Raw genomic sequence first — 24,320 nt, 5'->3', positions numbered from 1 at the left:
ATAGAGGCAACAGAAGGTGAGTATCAACCTTCCATGTGGTCCTTGACTCTAATAATGCCACCTTTGTCATCAGAAATACAGTCCCTGGAGACACCTGGGTGGCTCAGTGGTTGAGTGTCTGCCTTGGGCTCAGGGCATGATCCGGGAGTCATGGGATCGAGTCCCACATCGGGCTTCCTGCATGGAGCCTGCTTCTCCCTCTGCCTGTGTCTCTGCCTTTCTGTGTGTCTCTCATGAGTAAATAAAAATAAAATCTTAAAAGAAGAAGAAGAAGAAGAAGAAGAAGAAGAAGAAGAAGAAGAAGAAGGAGGAGGAGGAGGAGGAGGAGGAGGAGGAGGAGGAGGAGGAGGAGGAGGAGGAGGAGGAGAGAAAGAGAAAGAAAGAAAGAAAGAAAGAAAGAAAGAAAGAAAGAAAGAAAGAAAGAAAGAAAGAAAGGCCCTGAACCAAAAAGAAGATTCTGCATAGATGTGCCAAGGGACAAAAAGTGGCCCTGTATTATTATCTCCAGTGTGATCATTTCAGAACCCAGAACTGATTGGAGCGTCCACCCAGGAATGGGTTCTGCCAGCTACCTAATGCCTGTACTGAGGCTCAAGAGCGCAATCTCATTACCTGCTTAAACAAATCCCGGTTTAAACCATCAAGAGGTTTAGCTTTCTGTCTTGACAAGCCACCAGAGCGTACTTACCTACTCTAGGGATGCTATTGATAATTTAATACCAGGGAGTGGTTAATTAGAGGCTTCGGGGAGAAGCACATTGCTAGTGGCAACACCGGGTGGAACAACAGGTTTACCAGAAATAGGCTCCATTCATTTAGTTCAGCCCAACCATGAAAGTCTGGCAAATTTTTAAAGTTGAGCTGAGTGGTGACTGAGGAAAGATGTGCCAACTGCTCACATGGCATTGCAAGCTAAAAGCAAGAGGAGATCATAAGCCCCTCTTCAAATAATCTGAGAGCAACTACATGTTGATGGATCCACTGATTCAAAAAGAGACATTTATGCGGTATTGTGGCACAGTGCTGCAATATGGCAATAAGCCTGTCTCCCTTGGCACTTTCATTCTGGTCTGCAAAGACTGATCGTTAATCAAGAAAAATCAGGAAAGAGCAAAAACTTGCTATGAGTGAAATCTGTTTTGTCCTGAGCAGGGTTTCCTCTCAGGCACAATAACCATCACAAAGTAAAGCTTGACACTTCCTAGCCATTCAAGAACCTTATCATTAAACCGGAGATGACACTCAATCCCACAAAAAAAGTTTAAATCCATAGGATGTGAGTGCTGGAGGGACAGAAGAGCTGTTGAGGGACATGCACATTAACATCACAATGAGATATCACTTCGAACTCACTAGAGTAGCTATAATTTTTTTTTAAGATTTTATTTATTGGGGGATCCCTGGGTGGCTCAGCGGTTTAGCGCCTGCCTTTGGCCCAGGACGCGATCCTGGAGTCCCGGGATTGAGTCCCACGTCGGGCTCCCTGCATGGAGCCTGCTTCTCCCTCTCCCTGTGTCTCTGCCTGTCTCTCTCTCTCTCTCTCTCTCTCTCTGTGTCTCTCATGAATAAATAAATAAAATCTTAAAAAAAAATAGTCGGGTCAGTTTGGAAAACTGACAGTTCTGCAGGAGGTTAAAAGTAAGTTAGCATATGATGTTGCAAGTCTACTCTCAGGTACACACCCAAGAGAAATGAAAACCTGTCCACATAAAAACATATGCAAATGTTCATAGCAGCATTATTCATAATAGCCAGAAAGTGGAAACAACCTGAATGTCCACCAATTGATGAATGGACTAATAACCTATGCTATCTCCATGCAATGAAGTATTATTCAGCAATAAGAAGGAATGAAATACTGATATGCCCAAAGGCAACATAGACAAACCTTGAAAAATACTATGCTAGGGGATCCCTGGGTGGCTCAGTGGTTTAGCTCAGTGGTTTAGCGTCCCTGGGTGGCTCAGTGGTTTAGCGTCTGCCCAGGGCGTGATCCTGGAGTCCCAGGGTGGAGTCCCATGTCAGTCTCCCTGCATGGAGCCTGCTTCTCCCTCTGCCTGTGTCTCTGCCTCTCTCTCTCTCTCTCTCTATCTATCTATCTCTCATGAATAAATAAATAAAATCTAAAAAAAAAAGAAAAATACTATGCTATATGAAAGGAACCAATCACAAAAGACCACATATTGTATGACTCCAATATATGAAACGTCCACAATAGGTAAATCTGTAAGAGACAGAAATAGTGGTTGCCTGGCACTGGGAGTTGTGGGGGCAAAAAGGAGAGACTGCTACTAAGTTTTCTGGGGGCAGGGAAGGGGCAATGGAGTGTTCTAAAACTGATTGTGGTAAAAGTTGCACTCTGTGAATATGCTAAAAACCACCTAATTGTACACTTTAAATGGCTGAATTGCGAGTGAATTATATCTTAATAAAGCAGATATTATGGATATATAAAGCTCTGACCTAATCCCTTCATTTTATATATAACTTTTAAAGCATAAATGCCTGGGACACCTGGGTGGCTCAGCGGTTGAACGTCTGCCTTTGGCTTGGAGCGTGATCCTGGAGACCCGGGATCGAGTCCCATGTCGGGCTCCCTGCATGGAGCCTGCTTCTCCCTCTGCCTGTGTCTCTGCCTCTCTCTCTCTCTCTCTGTGTGTCTCTCATGAATAAATAAATAAAATCATATATATATATATATATATATATATATATATATATATATATATATATGCCAAATTGGGGTACCAGGGTGGCTCAGTTGGTTAAGCAGCTGCCTTGGCTCAGGTCAAAATCCCAGGGTCCTGGGATGGAGCCCCATGTCAGGCTCCCCTGCTCAACAGAACATCTTCTTCTCTTTCTCCCTCTGTCCCTCTCCCTGCTCATGTTCTCTCTCTTCCAAATAAATAAAATCTTTTAAAAAAATAAATAAAATATAAATCCAAATTATAATTGCTTTTGAAAAAAATCTAAAATGTATGACCCACTTTCCCATATTTTTATTTTTTTTTATTTTTTTTATTTTATATATTTTTTAAATTTTTATTTATTTATGATAGTCACACACACACAGAGAGAGAGGCAGAGACATAGGCAGAGGGAGAAGCAGGCTCCATGCACCGGGAGCCTGACGTGGGATTCGATCCCGGGTCTCCAGGATCACGCCCTGGGCCAAAGGCAGGCGCTTAACCGCTGCGCCACCCAGGGATCCCACTTTCCCATATTTTTAAAGAAAATAAACAAAAAATTTTTTAGCTCTTCCTGATGATTGATGGGCATATGAGAATCAATTTTTGTGTCCACTATATATACTGATGCCCTCAAGAACCACAGGAATCTGTGCTTGCCAGGCTGCTATGGCTTGAGTATTCTTTTGTCTCTATTATAGCTTTCTTTGTCTTGCTTTTGGGCTAATGCTGTTAATTTCTTACTGCTATCAATGTTACCAAGGTATACCTGTCCCAAACCTTCAGTATATGAATACAGAGAAACCAGAAAAGCAAGTCTGTTAAAAACTGTGCCTTTGGGGCAGCCCAGGTGGCTCAGTGGTTTAACGCCACCTTCAGCCCAGGGCATGATCCTGGAGACCCCGATGGAGTCCCACCCACATCAGACTCCCCGCATGGAGCCTGTTTCTCCCTCTGCCTGTGTCTCTGCCTCTCTCGTTCTCTGTGTCTCTCATGAATAAATAAATAAAATCTTAAAAACAAAACAAAACAAAAAACTGTGCCTTTGGTAAGAGTAAATAGACTCGGACAGAGAGCACAGGAAGTACTCTGAATGCAAAATGCAAAAGCATCTCCAATTTTATCTACTTTCCAATGCGGATTTTGGTTGCTTAGAAGCATTTTGCTTCCCTCCAGGTTCTCAGCTGCCTTCTGGCTTATCGCTGGCAAGTTTCCAGAAGTGATGATCACTGTAATAAGTAATAAGTGTTTCCTTTTACTATAACAATTTTTATCAAAGCACAGCTAAATGTAATATCTAACTGGAAAAAGAGGTTACAACTTTAAAAATATAAATATATTTAAAAATATAAATATGACCATTCAAAATATTTTATTTATCTGGTGCCATTTAGTCTGGGGACAGAGTGCCCTTCTCCATCATTAAGGTGAGATTTTCAAACAAGTTAGCACTGGAAATTTTTTTTTTTTTTTTTTTGGAAATTTTTTATTACATCTTAACTCTGGACCTCCATATGAAAGAGATAAGAGCGGGCAGCCCGGGTGGCTCAGCGGTTTAGCGCAGCCTTCAGCCCAGGGCCTGATCCTGGAGACCCAGGATGGAGTCCCACGTCGGGCTCCGTGCATGGAGCCTGCTTCTCCCTCTGCCTGTGTGTCTACCTCTCTCTCTCATTAATAAATAAATAAAATCTTTTTTTTAAAAAGAGAGAGAGAGATAAGAACAACATCATTACATTGATTTATTTTACAAAACACATTACATATTTAACATAAAGTTCATCTATGAGAACAAAGCTGTTTTGATGAATGTAAAGACTGGCCAGTTATCACTTATAGATGATAGGTGTAGTCTCCTAAATTTCAGCATCCAATTTATCTTTCTACTTTGTTTGGATTACACAATGTGGAGAAAAGTTTGACTCACAGAGAGTAGGTGCAAATTCTAACTGTTTTTTGAACAGCTTTCCTTGCAATCCGGGGATTTCTGGAATCAAAACTGATTCAGTAACTTGGAAATATTTACTGCAAATGTTTCACAAAAAGCTAAACACTAAAAATAACAGCTCAGTTTGCGTGTAAAAAAACATAAAAATCAGACAAAAGCATCTAAACCTTATAGTGAGTGCTAAAACTCTAAACTGGACAGGTTATTCATTTACTTGTTATTATATAAGTGACCTATGCCAGAGTGAGAGCATTTGCCAAGCAAAGAACTAAGCCTTGCCTAAAATTTAATTGAGTGTGGTACATTTGTACTGAAGTGGTATATTAGCTTGTGCAATTTTATTTTTTTTATTAAAGATTTTATTTATTCATTCATGAGAGACAGAGAGAGAGAGAGTGAGGCAGAGACACAGGCAGAGGGAGAAGCAGGCTCCATGCAGGGAGCCCGACATGGGACTCGATCCCGCGTCTTCAGGATCAGGCCCTGGGCTGAAGGCAGTGCTAAACTGCTGAGCCACCAGGACTGCCCAGCTTGTGCAATTTTAGATGGACATACGTACACAAGCCAAACTTTTTAAAAGACTTCAGAACTGGGATGCCTGGGTAGTTTAGCGGTTGAGCAGCTGCCGTCGGCCCAGGGCGCGATCCTGGAGACCCGGGATCGAGTCCCATGTCGGGCTCCCTGCATGGATCCTGCTTCTCCCTCTGCCTGTGTCTCTGCCTCTCTCTCTGTGTCTCTCGTGAATAAATAAATAAAATCTCAAAAAAAAAAAAAAAAAAAAAGACTTGAGAACTAACAACGTGCCGATCAATGGTCTGTTTGTAAAAATTCAGAAGATTATTCCAAGGTCTACAAAAAATGGATTAATCCAGCAGCAGCAGCACTGTATCAACTACCATAAAGGGCTTCCTATGTACTAGTTTCTGTGCTGAAGCTTTACATGCAATATTTGATTTAATTTTAATTAAACAATAAAATTTTAATTTTATTCCAGCATGGTAGGCATTCTTATTATGCCCATTTTACAGCTGACAGACTGAGGATGAGACGTTAAGGAACTCACCCAAACATTAGTTAGGTGGTTTCCAACATGCTTTTTAATTACAGCTCTTAAAGAGGCAAAAATATTCTTAAAGAAGAACTTTGAATAATATACCTGGACCTTTTTATGAGTTCCATCTTATACATAGCTGATGCATAACAAATATCCATTAACTAAAAAACAAAAGAGCAACAACCATTTGTACATCATCACTTATACAACCTATTATAAAAACAGATATCAGCAATATCCCTAAGTTATTAGAAAATGTCACATGATACTCAGTATTCTGTCAAGGAAGACAAAAATTTATAAAATGCATATGAACCCTTTTTTCATAAAATTGAAAAACTCATAATACTGACAAGAAGTAAGCCAGTCCTGGCAGTTATACAGATAAGAATTCACCAATGTTTAACTGTTTTGATCTCCAGGAATGCTTGACAAATAAGAGTGATACACTAAATAGATTCAGGATCTTTTTCTTTGCTTTTGTGGTTAATTTGAAATGCATAGTCATAGGTCTAAAGATTGTCTGGAATGGCAAATCTCACAAATTCAGCAATACCCTTCCTGTCAACCTCCTGTAAATCCCAGGTTCAACCCTGAATGTAGCACATCCAGACTTGGAACTTGAGCCCAGGCCTGGTTCCTATCTGTCTTCAGGATGAGTGCTGGCTTGCCTGCTCTCACCCTAGCGGATGCAGAGGAAAGAAGGTTGGAATACTGTTCCCCAATCCCTCAATCTCAAAACAAAAACTACATAGGAGATACAAATCTAATCCATGGATTCTGGGGTGATCCCCAAGCATCTTTTTGGCACAGGATTATTTCATTACAAGAATGAAGCTTCAACTCTCAGACCTTGAAGAAATGGTTAAAAATTAATCATAAACAAATAATAACAGGAACTGGCAAAACAAACAAACAATCCTCTTCCCCAAACTGAATCCTTCCAGGAAACACAATATCAAATTTTCATCTATCAACAAACAAGATGCAACAATTTTACCTGTGCTTAGGTAACTGAATTTATTCCTCTAACTGTGCATCATAAAACATCATCATTTCAGCTGAAAATAACACTTGTTAACTTTTTCAGGAATGAACAGATTAGGGTTATGTTTTTAAAAGGAGTTCTTTATCTTTTAGAAATACATATGAAAACATATACCATCAAAACGGCATATCTGAGATTTGCTTCAAATCATCCAATTTGAAAGGAGGGGGTTTGGATGTAATAGATAAAATAGATTGGACATGAATGGACGGGTAGGCTAAATGATGAGTGATTAGCACTTCTTGGGTATACACTTTGGTTTTGTATAAGGTTTGAAATTTTCCTAGATAAAAAGCTTTCGTAAAAATCCCAACACTGGGGGGATCCCTGGGTGGCGCAGCGGTTTGGCGCCTGCCTTTGGCCCAGGGCGCGACCCTGGAGACCCGGGATCGAATCCCACGTCGGGCTCCCGGTGCATGGAGCCTGCTTCTCCCTCTGCCTGTGTCTCTGCCTCTCTCTCTCTCTCTCTCTCTCTCTCTGTGACTACCATAAATAAATTTAAAAAAATAAAAAAATAAATAAATTAAAATCCCAACACTGGGGATCCCTGGGTGGTTCAGCGGTTTGGTGCCTGCCTTCAGCCCAGGGTGTGATCCTGGAGTCCCAGGGTCCAGTCCCAGGTCGGGCTCCCTGCATGGAGCCTGCTTCTCCCTCTGCCTGTCTCTCTCTCTCTCTCTCTCTCTCTCTCTCTCTGTGTGTGTGTGTATCTCATGAGTAAATAAATAAAAACTTAAAAATATTAAAAAAAAAAAATCCCAACACTCTCCAAATATTCCTACAAGACAGTGAGTGGACAGTGGAGCATTCATTCATGAGTCACCTTTGGAGTAAAATTTAAATGGGAATGAATGGGGGAAATCCCTTTTGCCCCACAGATCCTTCTTGTGAAAACAAACATACCACACTCCCTGGCTGAGACAAATTTCAACCTGCCCGCCCAAACCAGAAACATGAAGATACTCTAGCAACTCCACCCTGCCATTTCACCAACAATAAATTAACTATAAATCACCCTAGAAAGGTGCAAAGCTCATTGTGGCCAGACTTAAACCAATTTTAATATTTTTTTTCTTTATTTATTTATGATAGTCACACAGAGAGAGAGGCAGAGACACAGGCAGAGGGAGAAGCAGGCTCCATGCACCGGGAGCCCAACGTGGGATTCGATCCCGGGTCTCCAGGATCGCGCCCTGGGCCAAAGGCAGGCGCCAAACCGCTGCGCCACCCAGGGATCCCGACTTAAACCAATTTTAAAAAGAAATGTTGGTTCCCAACCCACATGTAATGAACATGTAGCTCAAAACAATTCAAGTCATTCGAAATAAAAACAGTAGTAAATCATAAAATGAGTATAAAGAAGCCCAAAGTTCTTATTTTCCTGTGATTAGCACTTTGGTGCATGCATGGATATATACCAATTAGTCATATATACTATTTTCTTCTTTCCTTAATTCTCCTGTTTCATTGCTGGTACACTAACACCTGCTTGTTCTAACTACTGGGTGATCCAGCACTGATTCCCAACCATATTTGGGGTAGGAATTTTTTTTTTAATTTTTATTTATTTATTCATGAGAGACACAGAGAGAGAGAGGCAGGACACAGGCAGAGGGAGAAGCAGGCTCCACACAGGAAGCCCAATGTGGGACTCGATCTCGGGTCTCCAGGATCACGCCCTGGGCTGAAGGCAGGCGCTAAACCGCTAAGCCACCCAGGGATCCCCATAAGGGTAGGAAATTAAGAGGGGGAGAGGGAGCCAAATAACAATATGATTAAAAATTCTACCCTTACACCATAGTGGGCCCTCAGATATTGTAGAATACTTCTTTCCTGAGAATGAAGCTCCTTTGTCTAACTCCTCATCATCTGTCACTGTCCTTACTTAGCAGAGGACATGCTGACCTCCGCTTCTCTGACTCAAATGCCTTAATAATTCAGCTTGTATTACTGATGCTCTCTGGCACTTTGCATGACCCAGGACCTGTTTTCTAGTCAGTGGTGTACTGGTAAATGTTTAGCAACTGGCTTTCGAAAAATAAAGCCTTGATTTTCACTGTTCACCAATTTCTCTAAATGTAAATACACCCACCGTAGCCAATTTCAAGCTACCAACACAAGGATACTGAATGCAGAGTTAGGAAGTAAAGTGTACAGTCGACTCACAGAGCCTGTTGGAGCTGGCACTAGCATACCATGGGACTTGTCATGGTTTGCCTAGGATAACACCAGTTTGTGCCTGTGGTCCTGGCATAATTATTCATGATATTCCTTACCACTTCTTAAAAGTGTAGATGATAGCACTGGGGCACCTAGGTGGTTCAGTCGGTTGACTGGCTGCCTTTGACTCAGGTCATGATCCCAGGGCCCTGGGATGCAGGCCCATGTCTGGCTTCCTGCTCCTCGAGGAGTCTGCTTCTCCCCCTCCTCAGCTAGTGCTCTCTCATACATGCTCTCTCTTTCATAAATAAATAAATAAATGAATAAATAAATAAATACTTAAAAAAAAAATTAAATGTTGGGATGCCTGGGTGGCTCAGCGGTTGGGCATCTGCCTTTGGCCCAGGGCGTGATCCTGGAGACCCGGGATCAAGTCCCACATTGGCTCCCTGCGTGGGGCCTGCTTCTCCCTCTGCCTGTGTCTCTGCCTCTCTCTCTGTGTCTTTCATGAATAAATAAATAAAATCTTTAAAAAATACAATATACAAAAATTAAAATTTGATGATATGGGCCTAGGTGGCTCAACAGGTCAAGTGTCAGCCTTCAGCTCAGATCATGATCTCAGACTCCTGGGATAGGGCCTTACGTGCTCCCTCTCTCTCTCAATCAAATAAATAAATAAATAAAATCTTTGAAAAACAGTAAGTGTTGATGACATATTATACAGTCATTCCAAAGAATAGATCACATTTGGGCCACTTCCTTACAGTGAAAACCTTCCATAAAAGATAAGAATTATCCTCTTGACCTAACGGATATTCCTTTCCTTCCCCTAAATACGTAGCATGTCTTTAGATGTTGTTCACCAACCATTGGTAGTTGGGAAAATATGAATAGTAAATAGAAAGCCTCAATTATGTTAAAGTCCTTTGATGAATACACAGAGTTTAGGGACTTTGGAAATGCCACAGTATTTGAGTAAAATCAAGCCAGGCAATTGGCATCAGGCTACACTCCAGCTTGGGATCACAGGGAGCCAAGTATCACATCCTGTGGGCAGAGTGTGGCCCACAGGAACAAAAACTGGTTAGCCTCCATGGGACCCATAGGCTTACTAAATCTCAGTGCTTGGGCAGCTTGGGTGGCTCAGCGGTTTGGCACCACCTTCAGCCCAGGGTGTGATCCTGGAGACGCAGGATCGAGTCCCACATCAGGCTCGCTGCATGGAGCCTGCTTCTCCCTCTGCCTCTGTGTGTGCGTGTGTGTGTGTGTGTGTGTGTCTCATGAATAAACAAATAAAATATTTTTTTAAAAAATTAATAAATAAATCTCAGTGTTCAAGGTTACCCAGCCCAGTACTACCTAATCCCCTTTCTGACAATCCCAAGAGGCCATCATCCTGTCTAAGCTTTAATACTTTTGGCAACCCAGTACAACCAATACTGAATCACAAAAATGATGGCATCTGGCAGGTGAGTGTGTGGGTCTTGGTTTTTCAGAGGGTAGGACCCCAAGGAAAAGTCAAGATAAAATAACTGTCTTTATTTTTTTTAATATATATTTATTTATTATTTATGATAGACATAGAGAGAGAGAGAGGCAGAGACACAGGAGAAGGGAGTAGCAGGCTCCATGCCAGGAGCCTGACGCGGGACTCAATCCTGGGACTCCAGGATCGCGCCCTGGGCCAAAGGCAGGCGCTAAACCACTGAGCCACCCAGGGATCCCCAATAACTGTCTTTAAATATCCAGTGAGCCATCACATAGAAAAGGGACTGGATATAATGGACTGTCAAGGTAGAAGTTGTTATGGGAGTATGATTTGACTTCATGTAAGGAAGGGCATCTTAACACCACCAGCCATAAGAGCTGATAACATTTATTGAGGCTTCTGCTGGAAGCCTCATCACACTGCTGACCCATATCAAGCTTTAAGTCACACAAGTCCACTCCTGCCTCTCTCAATCCTGGACTGTCTACCTCAGGCTATAAAGAAGTTGTCTGTCCAGAAGCCCCAGATGATTCTTAATAACTGACACTACCCAGGCTGGACCCAGCTCACAGAGGCTCATGCGGGCTCAGACCGTCCAGAGGTGCAAGCTAAAGGCCCTGTGGCCCAGATTCAGCATAGAGTCAAGGCCAGGTGCAACAGAAGGTTCACACTCCAGTCCCAAAGACAACAAGTGCCCAGAAATAGCCATTTCATCATCTGCCAGAACAAAGTTTGCTGGGCTGCAGGGTAGAAAGGCCTCAAAATTCCATGTGGCTGTTCTGAACTCTGAAGCCTTGTCCAACTCATGCAGCTTTTATATAAAGGCAAAGTGCTCCCTTTCTTAATTCTTCTCATCTCTTTTGTGCATGAACTGCCTCACTCAAGGACTGAGGTATAAAACCGTAAAGATCAAAGGAAGAAACTTCCTTTTTTAAAAATGACTTTGTCCTGACACTAGTTTAGCAGTAAAATGAATGACAGTCTTCTTAGTCCACAGTTGCCAACATTACCCTCAGATGGGCCATGCTGTATGTGTTCCATCTCTGGAGCTGCAATAGAGCAATTTACGAAAGTGACAATGAGGTCATGAATTGTGACACAAGCCATGTGTCCTGCTTCTGGAAATGTCAGAGGGAATTAGGGGAGCTTCCACTCAGATGTGTTGTTAGGCCAGTTTGGAAGGTACCCTGAAACCCCAGCCCAATCTCAGTCCAGGCAAGATGAGTTCAGTCCAGGAAAGATGAGTTCATGGAAATTCTGAGATTTCACGAAGTTTTGAAAGCCTTTGTGATAAATAACAGCAATAATATTGATATTAAATGCCCTTTATTAATAGTTGCTCCTGATAATAGCAAAATATCTTTTACTATGCACATACCAGGGTCCAACCATTCTCTTCTACACTTATCTGCATTTTTCATATTTGGTCCTCACAATGAATAAGATGGGCACCATTTTCTCTATTCAAGAAGTACTCCCAGAAGTTGAGGATCTCACCTTAAGGCCATACTGTTATAAACAGTGCTGGAGTGCCTGGGTGGCACAGTCAGTTGAGCACCCAACTCTTGGTTCGATCCCACGGTCCTGGGATGGAGTCCCAGGTTGGACTCTGTGCTCACTGTGGAGTCTGCTTAAGACTCTCTCTCTCTGCCCCTCCCTCTCCACTCTCTCTCTTTCTCTATCTAAAATAAATAAATTAATCTTTAAAAAAAAAAAAAACCTACAGTGCAATGAGGCTCTGAATTTAGGTCTGGTGGCTCTAAAGCTCTCTGCACTACAGAACACTACTCATACTTCCTGAGAGTCCTCTAGGATCCTGAGTCTACCCCAGCAGAGTCAAAATCTGAACTCATATAGTTTTACCCTGAGCCCTTGTACCCTTTCATTTTCTTCACCTGAAAAAGGAAGAGGATGATAGTATCTGTCTTACCATAGTCTGAATATCTTATAAACAACAGAAATTTATCTTTCACAGTTCTGAGAGTCTAAGGTCAAGGTTCTGGTGGATTTGGTGTCTGGTGACAGCCTGTGTCCTAGATGGCTCTCTTTTGGCTGTAACCTCACATGGCAGAAGTAGGGATGGAGGGGGGGCTAGCTTTCTGAGGTCTCTTTTATAAGGACACTAATCCCAATCATTAGCGTTCTAGTGTCATGACCTAATCACCTCCCAAAGGCCCCACCCAATATAATCACCTTGGGGGTTAGAAGGTCAATATATGAGTTTTGGGGGGGACACAAGCATTCAATCCATAGCAGTACCCATCTCATAGGGTGCTAGGAGTGTTTGCTCAGATAATCCACGTAAAGTGTTTAGCTCAGAGTCTGCACATAGTACATGCCCCTTAATGCTGGCCACTGTTACTCCCACAGACACATGGATCAGCTTTTTGCCAAAGGTGTACAGCTTGCATACACTTATCTCTTCTGAAAGTTTTACAGAACACATTTCCTTTCCCCATAAATAGTAGGCTTATCATGGCATAAGACAGTCAGCCAGCTGGCAACGGACTTAGACTTGGGTCTGAATTTTTGGCCCTGCCATCCAATGACTACAGGTTGTTGGGCAGGATACTTCATTCAATTTTCTGAGATTCTCTGTCCCCAACTGTAGAATGGAGAGTGGGGTTGGTAATTTGCAAGCTTTCATAAGAACATGTACAAAACAATGGGCAGATAGCTGTTGCTCAATAACAGCTACTGTGATTACTCAAAGTGACTACCGTAAGTACTCACTATTGTCATGAGTTTTTCCATCCTCTTTTCAAACTATAAAGAAATCTGCTAAAGGTCCAGATCATTATTTTGATGTAACTGCCTCTACAACTAACATTACCTACCTCACTCCTTCGAATCGACAGCTCCCTTCAAATATATTTCCAAAGAGAATATGAACACACACACACACACACACACACGATTACCCAGCTCTAAGCATTTAAGAGATGTCATGAATTAAGTAATGAGATACCAAACTTGACAGTGGCACTATCTAGAGAAAAGGTCTACTTAGAAATTCTGTGCACCACATTGGGTACACTATATCTGATTTAGAATACTGCCATCCCAAGGTGAATACCGGCCTACCTATTAAAGCTAAAGCACATATAACTAAATATCACAGAAGTCAAACCTCGATTTACTTTTACTTTCATGCATTTGGTTTGTATTAAAACCATACACATGCATACAAGCCAGGCTACCACAAAAACCAAATCAAACCAAACTTTAAAACTGTTGATTAAAACCAGTACTCCTTTGTTTCCCTACTAATTCTGTTTCCAAAACCATGATGGATTTTGTTTTATACACTTCTTAAGTGTCCCACATGCTAAAAATGAGCAGCACTCTTTCCATTTTTGGTTACTGTGACAAACAAATATGCTTTGTATTAATGTTGAAATTTACTTACTGGTCTTTTGAGGAAAAGTATTCACATTCTAACAGATCCTGATATTTGACTTAACCACTCAGATGTTGGACACTTGGGTCTTAAATTCTTTTTTTTTAAAATATTTTATTTATTTATTAATGAGAGACACAGAGACCAACTGACCATGTCCCAGAAGGTAGCAATACTATAGTGTGCTCTTGCCTTCCATTTGTCTTTTGTTCTTGAATTTTCAATGCTTCCCTTCCATCTAGAAGCACCGAATATGTTGTCTTTTTTTAAAAAATATTTATTTATTTACGATAGTCACACAGAGAGAGAGAGAGAGAGAGAGAGAGAGAGGCAGAGACACAGGCAGAGGGAGGAGCAGGCTCCATGCACCGGGAGCCCGACGTGGGATTCGATCCCGGGTCTCCAGGATTGCGCCCTGGGCCAAAGGCAGGCGCCAAACAGCTGCGCCACCCAGGGATCCCAATATGTTGTCTTTTTAAAAAGCACATATATCTACACTCTATGCAGATATAACTGGAAAATTCTACCTATTACCTTTTTATCCTGGTTTTTCTAATTAGCCTGATTCAGAGTTAGTGGAAAGCCTAAATGCCAAAGCTAAATAACCTAATGTTTAGAAAATTAAAGCCTTGTACTTTCACCATGGTGGCTAGCTAAAACTGTTAACAGATTTGGTTTCTTCACGGGATGCTTAGGTGGCTCAGTGGTTGAGCATCTACCTTCAGCTCAGGACATGATCCTGGAGTTCCGGGATTGAGTCCCACATCTGGCTCCTGCATGGAGCCTGCTTCTCCTCCTTCTGCCTATGTCTCTGGCTCTGTGTCTCTCATGGATAAATGGATAAAATCTTAAAAAAAAAAAAGATTTGGTTTCTTCAGTTTGTACCCATGAGTATGTTATGTGCATAATGAACTCTCACCCATTTTCTGCTAGTATTCTTCTACCTAAATGATTTGAGAAGCCAGACCTACCCACTCCCACCCCACAGGAGGCTGCTGGCACTGATCCAGTCCTTATTTCTGCTTGTTGCCACACAACAGAAGAGGGAATGGACAGGGCAGCACTCACCCTCCTGACTTCTGATGATGCCCAAATATTTGCCTTTCTGTAGCGTAGTGTTCAGTGACTCCAACAATCTCCTTTGCATTTTTTTCCTCCCTCCACTAAGGTGGCTCATATAACAGTGTCCTTGTGGTCTAAAATACCCAGCATTTCAAGGCAACATCTAAATACTACTTTGTTCCATTTCTGTTCCTCCTCCAAAAAAAAAAAAAAATGTATTCACATTCTCAAAATGTATTTACAAAAATAACTTAAGGAGCGTCTAGGTGGCTCAGTTGGTGGAGGGTTGGACTTCTGTTTTCAGCTCAGGTCATGATCTCTGGGTGGTGAGATAGAGCCCCAAGCTGAGTTTCTGCTCAGTGGGTGTCTGCTTGACATTCTCTCTCCCTCTCAAATAAACAAATTTTTTAAAAACAAACAAAAAATACTTAAGAAAGAGTATGGGAATCCCTGGGTGGCGCAGCGGTTTTGCGCCTGCCTTTGGCCCAGGGCGTGATCCTGGAGACCCGGGATCGAATCCCACATCGGGCTCCCGGTGCATGGAGCCTGCTTCTCCCTCTGCCTGTGTCTCTGCGCCTCTCTCTCTCTCTGTGACTATCATAAATAAATAAAAAAAAAAAAAAAGAAAAGAAAGAAAGAAAGAGTATGTACAAAGTTGTTGCTGCAGCACTATTTATGGTATAGAGACCCTCGCTATGGCCTAAAGCTATGAGAGAAAGGTTAAATAAAAAATGGTATATCCATATCATGAATATTGGAAGTATAATACAACTATTAAAAATGATGTTTTAATGCCATAAGAAAATGTTTATGCTAAAATTTTATTTTTAAATAAAAAGTTATCAAAATGTATTTTTTTAAAGATTTTATTTATTTATTCATGAAAGAGAGAGAGAGAGGCAGAGACACAGGCAGAGGGAAAAGCAGGCTCCATGCAGGGAGCCCGATGTGGGACTCCACCCTGGGACTCCAGGACCACGCCCTGAGCCAAAGGCAGACGGTCAACTGCTGAGCCACCCAGGCGTTCCTGTTACAGCTTATTAAATAAAACACTTTGGTCTTTCTTATTCTGAGCTTGTATTTTTTTTTTTTATACTAAGTCAGTCTGAATTGTCTCTGCCAGTTCAATTGTCCTGTCCTATGGATTAATAGTGGACAGTATTTTGTATGGAGGTGATGACAGTTGGCATTTGCTGAATAACTGCTATGTGCCAAGCAGGAATCTAAGTTCTTAATATACATTATCTCATTTAATCCTCACATCAACCCAATGAGAGAGTACGATTATTGATTATCCCCATCTTATACTGGAACTGAAGCAGGAAGGTAAGATAACTGGCTTTAGTCCATCCAGCTGCAATTCAAACTCAAGCTCTCCCAGCCAGGGTGGCTCAGCGGTTTAGCACCGCCTACAGCCGGGGGTGTGATCCTGGAGACCCAGGATCAAGTCCCAAGTTGGGCTCCCTGCATGGAGCCTGCTTCTCCCTCTGCCTGTGTCTCTGCCCCCTCTCTCTCTCTCTCTGTCTCTCATGAATAAATAAATAAAATATTTAAAACAAACAAACTCAAGCCCTCCTGGGTATGAATGGCTACACCATTTACAATACATTAGGTCCTCACAGCATTTTATTAGGACTATTATTTGTTTCGAAATATTTGAGAAATGTACTATCTCTATAAGGTGTCATTTATGTGTGCTTTGAAGAATCAAAGTGCCAAGAGCAGGCCAAAGGAATCTCCCAGTTGATACTTTATGGAAAATCCACTGAAGGACTTTTGCCAAAGTCTATCTTATGGATGGAGATGGCTATCTCAACGAGGTGGGAGTTAATGTCATTTGTACTTTTTCTCTGTGACATCAATCAAATGTTCATATACCCAAGGTGCAAGGCATAAGAGAAAAAACTATGTTACCTGTAGTCAGACTTCCAACTTAATAGAGGAGATAAGACAAATAACACACATGAAACAATTGGCGCAAGTCAAAAAAAAAAATTCCCCAAACCCCCAAACATAGTTAAATGCTAAAGCATGTGGCAGAGTGGATAACTAGTGTAGAAGTCATGTAGAAAGAACTATCAGCTCTGAAGTGTCATAGAATTTGAAAGATACAAGAAACCACACTTGAAGATCATCTAGCCAACTCCAATATCTCAAGATGAGAGCTAGTAACTTCGTTAAGGTCACACAGCTGCTGAGTAGCAGAGGGAAGTCAAGTAACCAAGGAAGCTTGATGAAGCAGTTAGTCTAAGAAAAGCTTTCCAAGGACAAGTAGTAAGGAAATAGTACTTTCAATGAAAACAGTGGACAATGTTCCCCTCACCGGGTTTAGCAAAATCAACCTGCCACAGGTCTGGTGTTTAAATTACAAAAGAGTCCCTGCACTGAGATCTAAATTTTTTAAACAATTAGAAACTATTGAATTATTTGTTTCATTCTACTCATTGTTTTTTTTTTCCTTATTGTTTTTAAACATAAAGAATTTCAATATGTACTGCACTCTAACTGCAATATTACCAAACAGAAACATACCTACTCACATAAGCATTCCAGATGCTTATCTGAGAGAAGTAAGATCTGGCTGTCTTTAGCACACTTCTGGTTTAAATAAAATCAAGTGTCTAATGTTGTAAACTGCTAAGTAGGAATTATTTGCCTAGCTTCAGGGCTTCCACCCCAACATACTCTTACATTTTATTTAAAGCATCCAATACTTTGTTATAGTTGCTCACAGAAAATCTATCAGTCATTAGAAAATAGGGATATACTTAACTCTCAGTGTATTAGAGAACCTAAATATGAATGATTGAGCATATCTTTTTTCATAAAAAGATACCTAAATATTAAAAAGATACGCAAACGGTAACTTAGGCAAGGTATAAAGACATTAAAGTGTCTAGTTTTTTCAGAGAAATTTTGGTGGTGAACACAGCAGATGTGACTCAGAACACATAAAATTTATTTTGGAAATGTGTGTTCAAATTTGAGAAAAGAAAACATGCATGGTAGGATAATAAAAAGTCAATTTCGATGGATCCCTTTTAAAAGTTTATGTGTCCTGGTCACTGAACTTAAAATAGCTAAGGTGTTTATTTTTTAAGATTTTATTTATTTCTTCATGAGAGACACACACACACAGAGAGAGAGAGGCAGAGACACAGGCAGAGGGAGAAGCAGGCTCCAAGCCGGGAGCCCGACGTGGGGACTCAATCCCTGGACTCCAGGATCACGCCCTGGGCTGAAGGCGGCGCTAAACCGCTGAGCCACCCGGGCTGTCCAGGTTTTTACTTTTGTAAAAAATACAAACCACTTTAATTTTTGACACCAAAGATACAGGCATAAAGTTACATTTTCTTGTATTCTAAAATAATAATCCCTGTAGGTTTGCAAGCTCAAATTAAGGCTCAAATTATTTTTTTCTATGCTTCCAATCTATTATTAAGAGTGTACTTTAAATTCCTCAAAACTTACTTCAAAAGGTGTTATGCCCTCATAGACCATATAAGCTAGCTGTATACACAAAAACTCAACACAGTTCTCTTTCAATATATTTTAGCTATTTACGTTGCAAATTGTCATGCAATTTGTACATGTAGATCAGAGAAATAACTAAAATGTGGTTTCGAAAGAACTAAAACCAGTTAATAAATCATAAGTAATCAATATTAAGTCAATAAAGAAATTTTCTAACAAGTCTCAAAAAGAAAAATAATAAATAAAAATAAATAAATTCAAGCGCTAAATAGATGTCCTCCTTACAACCATTACCAAATCTTCTGTGTGGCTTCAAAGTTCCAGACAAGACTTTAACTTTCAACCTAAACATTTCAGATCTACAAAATACAAGTATCAGAGTCAACGGCCCCGCACATCAATACCTTCCAAAGTCCCAGAGATTTTAATTGAGCGCAGGAAAACTAAGAGTCTAAACAGAGACACCAAAGTTGGCCAAATATCAAGCTTTTATAGATAAATCCAAAACCTACACTAGCAATTTCTCCGTATCAGATATACGTAAATGGTGTTTGAATGCAATCACTAATTAGTATGCATTCTACTTACTTTGCTTTTTGCCATTTATAAGCTTCATTAAAGACACCAGTTGAATGAGGTTCGGCTCAGATAGGAAAAACCAGTTGTAAACTCGATCTACAAATTTACATCTCACAACGTCCTGCGGGGAGGTAGTCTTTATAAACTAACATCATATGCAAGCTCAGACCGTGAAATAACGCATCTCAGCCTTTTACGCCGCAGACAGTACCATTAGAAATCCTCAACTCTCTATCCCCTCAGTACCCGAAAAAAAAAAAAAAAAAATCCACCTCCAATTCTCATTGGTCCACATAGTTCCGGCCCACATGGTATCAGTGGGTGTGTCATTGCCGACAGGTCCTCTCATTGGCTACGAGGGAAAAGCCTTTAGGAGGCCGTGATTTGGGGGGTTGTCAAACTCCACGCCTCCAGGCCTGGCGCTTGCCAATAGCCCCGAGGTTCTGGCGGCTGCTCTGCGATTCAAAGGACAAGGTGGCTGCCTGAGCGCCATCCCCAGAATGATGAAGTCTGGAAAGGAAAAGGGGCGAGGAGATGGGAGAGGGTGGCTCCGGCTGTCCCTCCAGTCTGCGCCTACTCCCGGACCCCGAGAAATGTTCTCACACGTGCATTTTCCCAACAACGAATTAGGAAGGCGGGCGGAGCAGGAGCCGCTTTAGAGCCGCGACTGCAGGAGCAGCGCCAGGTCGCCAGATTCGATCGGCCCATTCTGCAGACCGAAGCAAGCAAGCGTGAGGCTCAGGCAGCGATCTCTAGTGCCTGGAGCCCCTGGGGAAAGAGTCGGTCCCGGGAGCCCCCCGCACAGCCCCCGCCAGCGGGCGCCGAGGCTCCCCCGCGGCTCCCCGGCGCCTGCCCCGCGGCTCCCCGGCGCCTGCCGCGCGCCCCGCTCGCCTCGCCGGGGGACTTACGCGGCCTGTGCTTCCTCCCAGAGTCCATCCTCCTCCGCAGCCGGCATTTCTTGGCCGGGGAGTCGTGCTGAGGGGGCGGCGGCTGCGGCTGGAGCTCGGGCGGGAGCGGGAGGCGCGGGGGCGCCGCGTCGCCACCGCCCGCGGGGCCCCGGCTGCAGAGGCGCGGCGGCTGGACCGGCGGCGGGTGGAAGCCGTTGTGCAGCAGCCCGTTGACGGCGGCGGCGGCGGCGGCGGCGCCGGTGCCGGTGCCGGTGCCGGTGCCGGTGCCGGCGGGGGCCCCCGGGGCGTGCGTGGCCGAGGGCTCCGGCCGCCCGCCCCGCTCGCCCATGCCCGGGGCCGGTGCGGCGGCGCGCGGCCCGCGGCTCAGGCGGCCTCGCTGGAGGTCATTCTCGGGCGTCTTTATTTCCCCGGATCCTCCCTGCGGCTTCCGATTCAGCAGCCGCAGAGCCGGCGCCGGGGGACGGCGAGCCCGGCGCTCCTCCCCTTCTCCCACCGGCTCCCCCCGCTCGCCCGCGCTCTGCCCCCCGCGCGCCCGCCCCGCCGCGCCGGCCGGGAGCATGCCGGGGCCCGGCGCGGAAGCGGGGATCCCCGCCGACCCCCAGCCGGGGCCCCCACTGCCCGCCTCCCCCCGTTCCCCGGGCCGCGCGACTCCCAGCGCCGCTTCCCTGCCTCCCGGCCCCGGCCCCGGCCCCGCTACTGAGCATGCCCAGTGCTGCCCGCCGCCGCCGCCGCCGCCGCCGCCGCCACCGCCACCGCCACCGCCGCCGCCGCCGACGAGTTTCAACATGGGGACCGAAGTTCTCGGGGTTTGCAAGGAGATGGGCGGGTTGGGCTTTGTGTCTCGGAGCAGGAGAGGGGACTGGGCGAGCTGGCGCCAGAGGAGCAGGCGGCGTGGGGAGGAACACCGAGGACCCAAGTATTTGTGGAGGTTTCAGGGCGGCTAGTCCTGCCCGCAGGGGGCTAGACCCCTTTGCAAGGTCATTCCCGGTGTCCCCTACAGCGCCCCTCCTCGCCGCGCTTTGCGAGTGTGCGTGTGCTCGGTTAAGTGACCAAACTACTCACAGGCCTGAGTGGAGGGAGGAGAACGATTATTTATAGAAAGGCAGGCCGATCTGGGAAGCAGGGAGTGAAATTTCTTCACTGGCACACGTACAGACACCATGTGGTCCCTGGAGTTGCCTTTGCAGGGAGGAGGCCTGGGAATACAGTGTAAGGACAGCGAAGGACGCAGCTGCACACAGGATTAACCGGTGCTGGAAGACACCCCGTAAACAGAAGCGGTCCCAAGCTATAAAAAGCACTTTCCTCACCCAGAAAGGACGTCAAGAGACAATGTCATCCTATTTATAGAGTAAGGAGTTGCCTGTGCTTTAAGAAGGGAAGGCAGCATGGCAGGGCGGTCCACGCCATAAGCTTTGGACTCCGAGCTGGGTTCAAATTACGACTTAGCCACTGAGCAAACCCATGGAAAATTGCTCGGGTTAACACACCTGACAATAGGAAACAGGACTGGACATGCTCAGCAGGCAGGACAGATTTGGGTGGTGAGGACCTTACGGAAGTTATGTAATGCCTTGAGGCCTCAGCTTTCCAATCTAAGAAGGAGCTGTTGTGAGAAATCTACCTAGTACGATCCTGGCACACAGTAAATGCCTCAAAGAGGTAATTCTTTTAATTACGTTGTTATTAGCAGTTCATCCTTCAAATGAGGGGAGCAAACCATGCTCACAGCCACATTTACTGTATGATTTCTCTCCCCCCCCCCATTTGAAAGCAGTTATTTATTAACTGACCAGATTACAAAAATAACCTTAGTTCATCCTTCTAATAAGCCTATTGGTCTGGTCTTCCCTGTTGCCAGCATCTCCACCTTCTACAAAATGAGTGGTCTTTTTCTTCATTCTGCCTCGTGGAGAAGATAATTTGAAACGCCATAAAAACGTGTTTGCTCCTTTGAAACGTTTTCCAACGATATAGATCTCGTGACTCAGATCCTCCATGCAGATGATGCCATATTTATCAAGAGATCGGGCAATCAATGTGTTATCATCTCAGGACAATTCGCTTCTTATTGATCCTGCCATAACCATGCTCATAGATCAATTCATTCACTGACTTCAGGTTTGGGTACCCCCATGCTATGTAAGGTTCCACAATCCTTAGCATGTTAACTGAAGCCATTGAAGATCTGGCGTATGGGATCCCTGGGTGGCGCAGCGGTTTGGCGCCTGCCTTTGACCCAGGGCGCGATCCTGGAGACCCGGGATCGAATCCCACATCGGGCTCCCGGTGCATGGAGCCTGCTTCTCCCTCTGCCTGTGTCTCTGCCTCTCTCTCTCTCACTGTGTGCCTATCATAAATAAATTAAAAAAAAAAAAAAAAAAAAAAAAAAAAAAAAAAAAAAAAAAGATCTGGCGTAGGCGAAGAAGCTGCAACACCTTTCAAACCTTTGGGCTCACACCATTGATACCTCTGATCCTGATGACAAATGCCAATTTGGGTTCTGCAGGCGTGTAGAAATTGCCAGCTTTTCGAATTCGAATGACATCCTCGCCATTCGAATCTCAGTTCTGTACATCTGCCTGTATGCTTTGTGGTAATGCTTAGCTTTTTCATAGATAAGCTTCCTCCTAGACTTTCAAAGCATCTTTTGGGCAAACTTTTTTTCTCAGACGCTTGATATTCAACTCTGCGAAATTTCTTCGCTTTTTCTTAAGGGTTTCTGGCACAACAGGAACCTTCTCTTTCTTCTCCTCTGCACCCTCCATGGTTCCAGCCCTGTGTGATTTCTTATGTATGATATTCTCCATCATTTGTATTGACTAAACCTACAGAAGAGTCAGAGGCCAGCAAGTGCTTGCTTGCCAAGCCCCTGGGCCTCAGTGCATTCAGCAGCAGCCCGAGCATGCACCTTGGAACGGCAGTTGCTTCCAGGAGAGCCCTACCCAGAACCACAGCTTTCGAAGCATAGGGGCCATTTGAGAACTCTAGTCCATCTACTCATTTTTCCAGATAAGGAAATTGAACCACAGAGATGGCTGAGATTATTAAGAGCAAAACTAGGGCTAAACCCTAAATCTTCTATCCCTGACCTTATGATACTATTTGAGACAGAGAAAAACCAGACTTGGGTGCAACGGCCCCTGCCTACCTCTCCTGCCTCATCTCCAGCTCCCTATGCTCCTGCTATAGGGCAGCCTGCCAGTTGCTCAAACAACTTGTTATCCCTTTGCACTTGCTATTTCCGTTGCCTGAAATTCTCTTCTCCCAGACCTCTTTTTCTTTCTTTCTTTCTTTCTTTCTTTCTTTCTTTCTTTCTTTCTTTCTTTCTTTCTTTCTTTCTTTCTTTCTTTTTCTTTCTTTCTTTCTTTCTTTTCTTTCTTTCTTTCTTTCTTTCTTTCTTTCTTTCTTTCTTTCTTTCTTCTTCCTTCCTTCCTTCCTTCCTTCCTTCCTTCCTTCCTTTCTTCTTTCTTTCTTTCTTTCTTTCTTTCTTTCTTTCTTTCTTTTCTTTCTTTCTTTTTCTTTCTTTCTTTTTTTTTTTTTTTTTAGATTTTACTTATTTGGGCAGCCCGGGTGGCTCAGCGGTTTAGAGCCGCCTTCAGCCCAGGGTGTGATCCTAGCCACCTGGGATCGAGTCCCACGTTGGGCTCCCTGCTTCTCCCTCTGCCTGTGTCTCTGCCTCTGTGTGTGTGTGTGTGTGTGTGTGTGTGTGTGTGTCTCATGAAGAAATAAATAAAATCTTAAAAAAAAAAAGATTTTACTTATTTATTTTGGAGAGAGAGCTAAGGAGAGAGAGAGATGGAGAGCATGCATGAGCGGGGCAGAAGGGTAGAGGGAAAGGGAGAAGTAGACTCCTCACTGAGCAGGGCGAATGATGTGGGACTTGATCCCAGGAACCTGGGATCATGACCAGAGTGGAAGGCAGACACTTAATGACAGAGCTACCCAGGCGCCTCAACCCTCAGACTTCTTTGTCCACCAGATTCTGACTCAATCTTCAGACCTCTGCTACAACCTCTAATATTTGGAGAAATCTTCCCTGACCCTCAGGACTAGGATCAGGTGTTCCTATTCCCTACACTGTATCTTCATGACTCTATTGGTTTGTAATTCTACAATGTATCTGTTCCCTTGTCAATGGGGATTATAATAGGATATACCTGAGTTGTTACAATGATGAAATGAATTAACATATGCAAAGTGCCCAGCACATCATAACTGCAATGAAAAAGCTAGATATTGTAACCAGGGCACAGGGGTGCAAGAGCTTGGCTCAGAGGGTCCCAAACAGACCAGGCCTAGCCACTTGCTGCTGACAAAAATCCAAAGGCAGAGAGATGAGTGGTGGTGCAACAAGAAAGGGATTTATTTCAGTGCTGCCAACACCAGGAATACCTCGATCTAAAGTCTCAAAGACTGTCTCCAAAGTGCTAAAAATACTTCCAGGTTTATATAAGGAAAATGTGGGACAAAGGTCAGTGGGTAAATGCTGCTGGGTAGTCAAGGTCAAGTTG

General features: G+C 43.7%; 1 protein-coding gene and 1 pseudogene across 2 annotated transcripts in view; both read right to left on the bottom strand.

Moving 5' to 3' along the window:
* Window positions 1-20,149, bottom strand: part of PANK1 (pantothenate kinase 1) — a 57,794-nt gene extending 37,645 nt beyond the window's left edge. The window contains exon 1 of one of the 2 annotated variants that reach the window (XM_072806158.1): window positions 19,807-20,149. In XM_072806158.1, coding sequence (XP_072662259.1) covers window positions 19,807-20,134 — 328 coding nt within the window. In that variant the 5' untranslated portion in view covers window positions 20,135-20,149. Of the gene's footprint in view, window positions 1-18,907; window positions 19,161-19,806 lie in introns of those variants that run through there. The other variant, XM_072806159.1, reaches the window with a different exon arrangement.
* Window positions 20,150-21,617: 1,468 nt separating this feature from the next.
* On the bottom strand, window positions 21,618-22,574 carry LOC140621170 (large ribosomal subunit protein uL30-like; annotated as a pseudogene).
* Between the last annotated feature and the right edge of the window lie 1,746 nt (window positions 22,575-24,320).

The sequence above is a fragment of the Canis lupus genome, chromosome 29 (genome assembly GCF_048164855.1).
Source record: "Canis lupus baileyi chromosome 29, mCanLup2.hap1, whole genome shotgun sequence".
NCBI classification, from domain to species: Eukaryota; Metazoa; Chordata; class Mammalia; order Carnivora; family Canidae; genus Canis; species Canis lupus.
The sequence above is the reverse complement of the archived record's forward strand: the minus strand, read 5'-3'. Positions and strand labels throughout refer to the sequence as shown.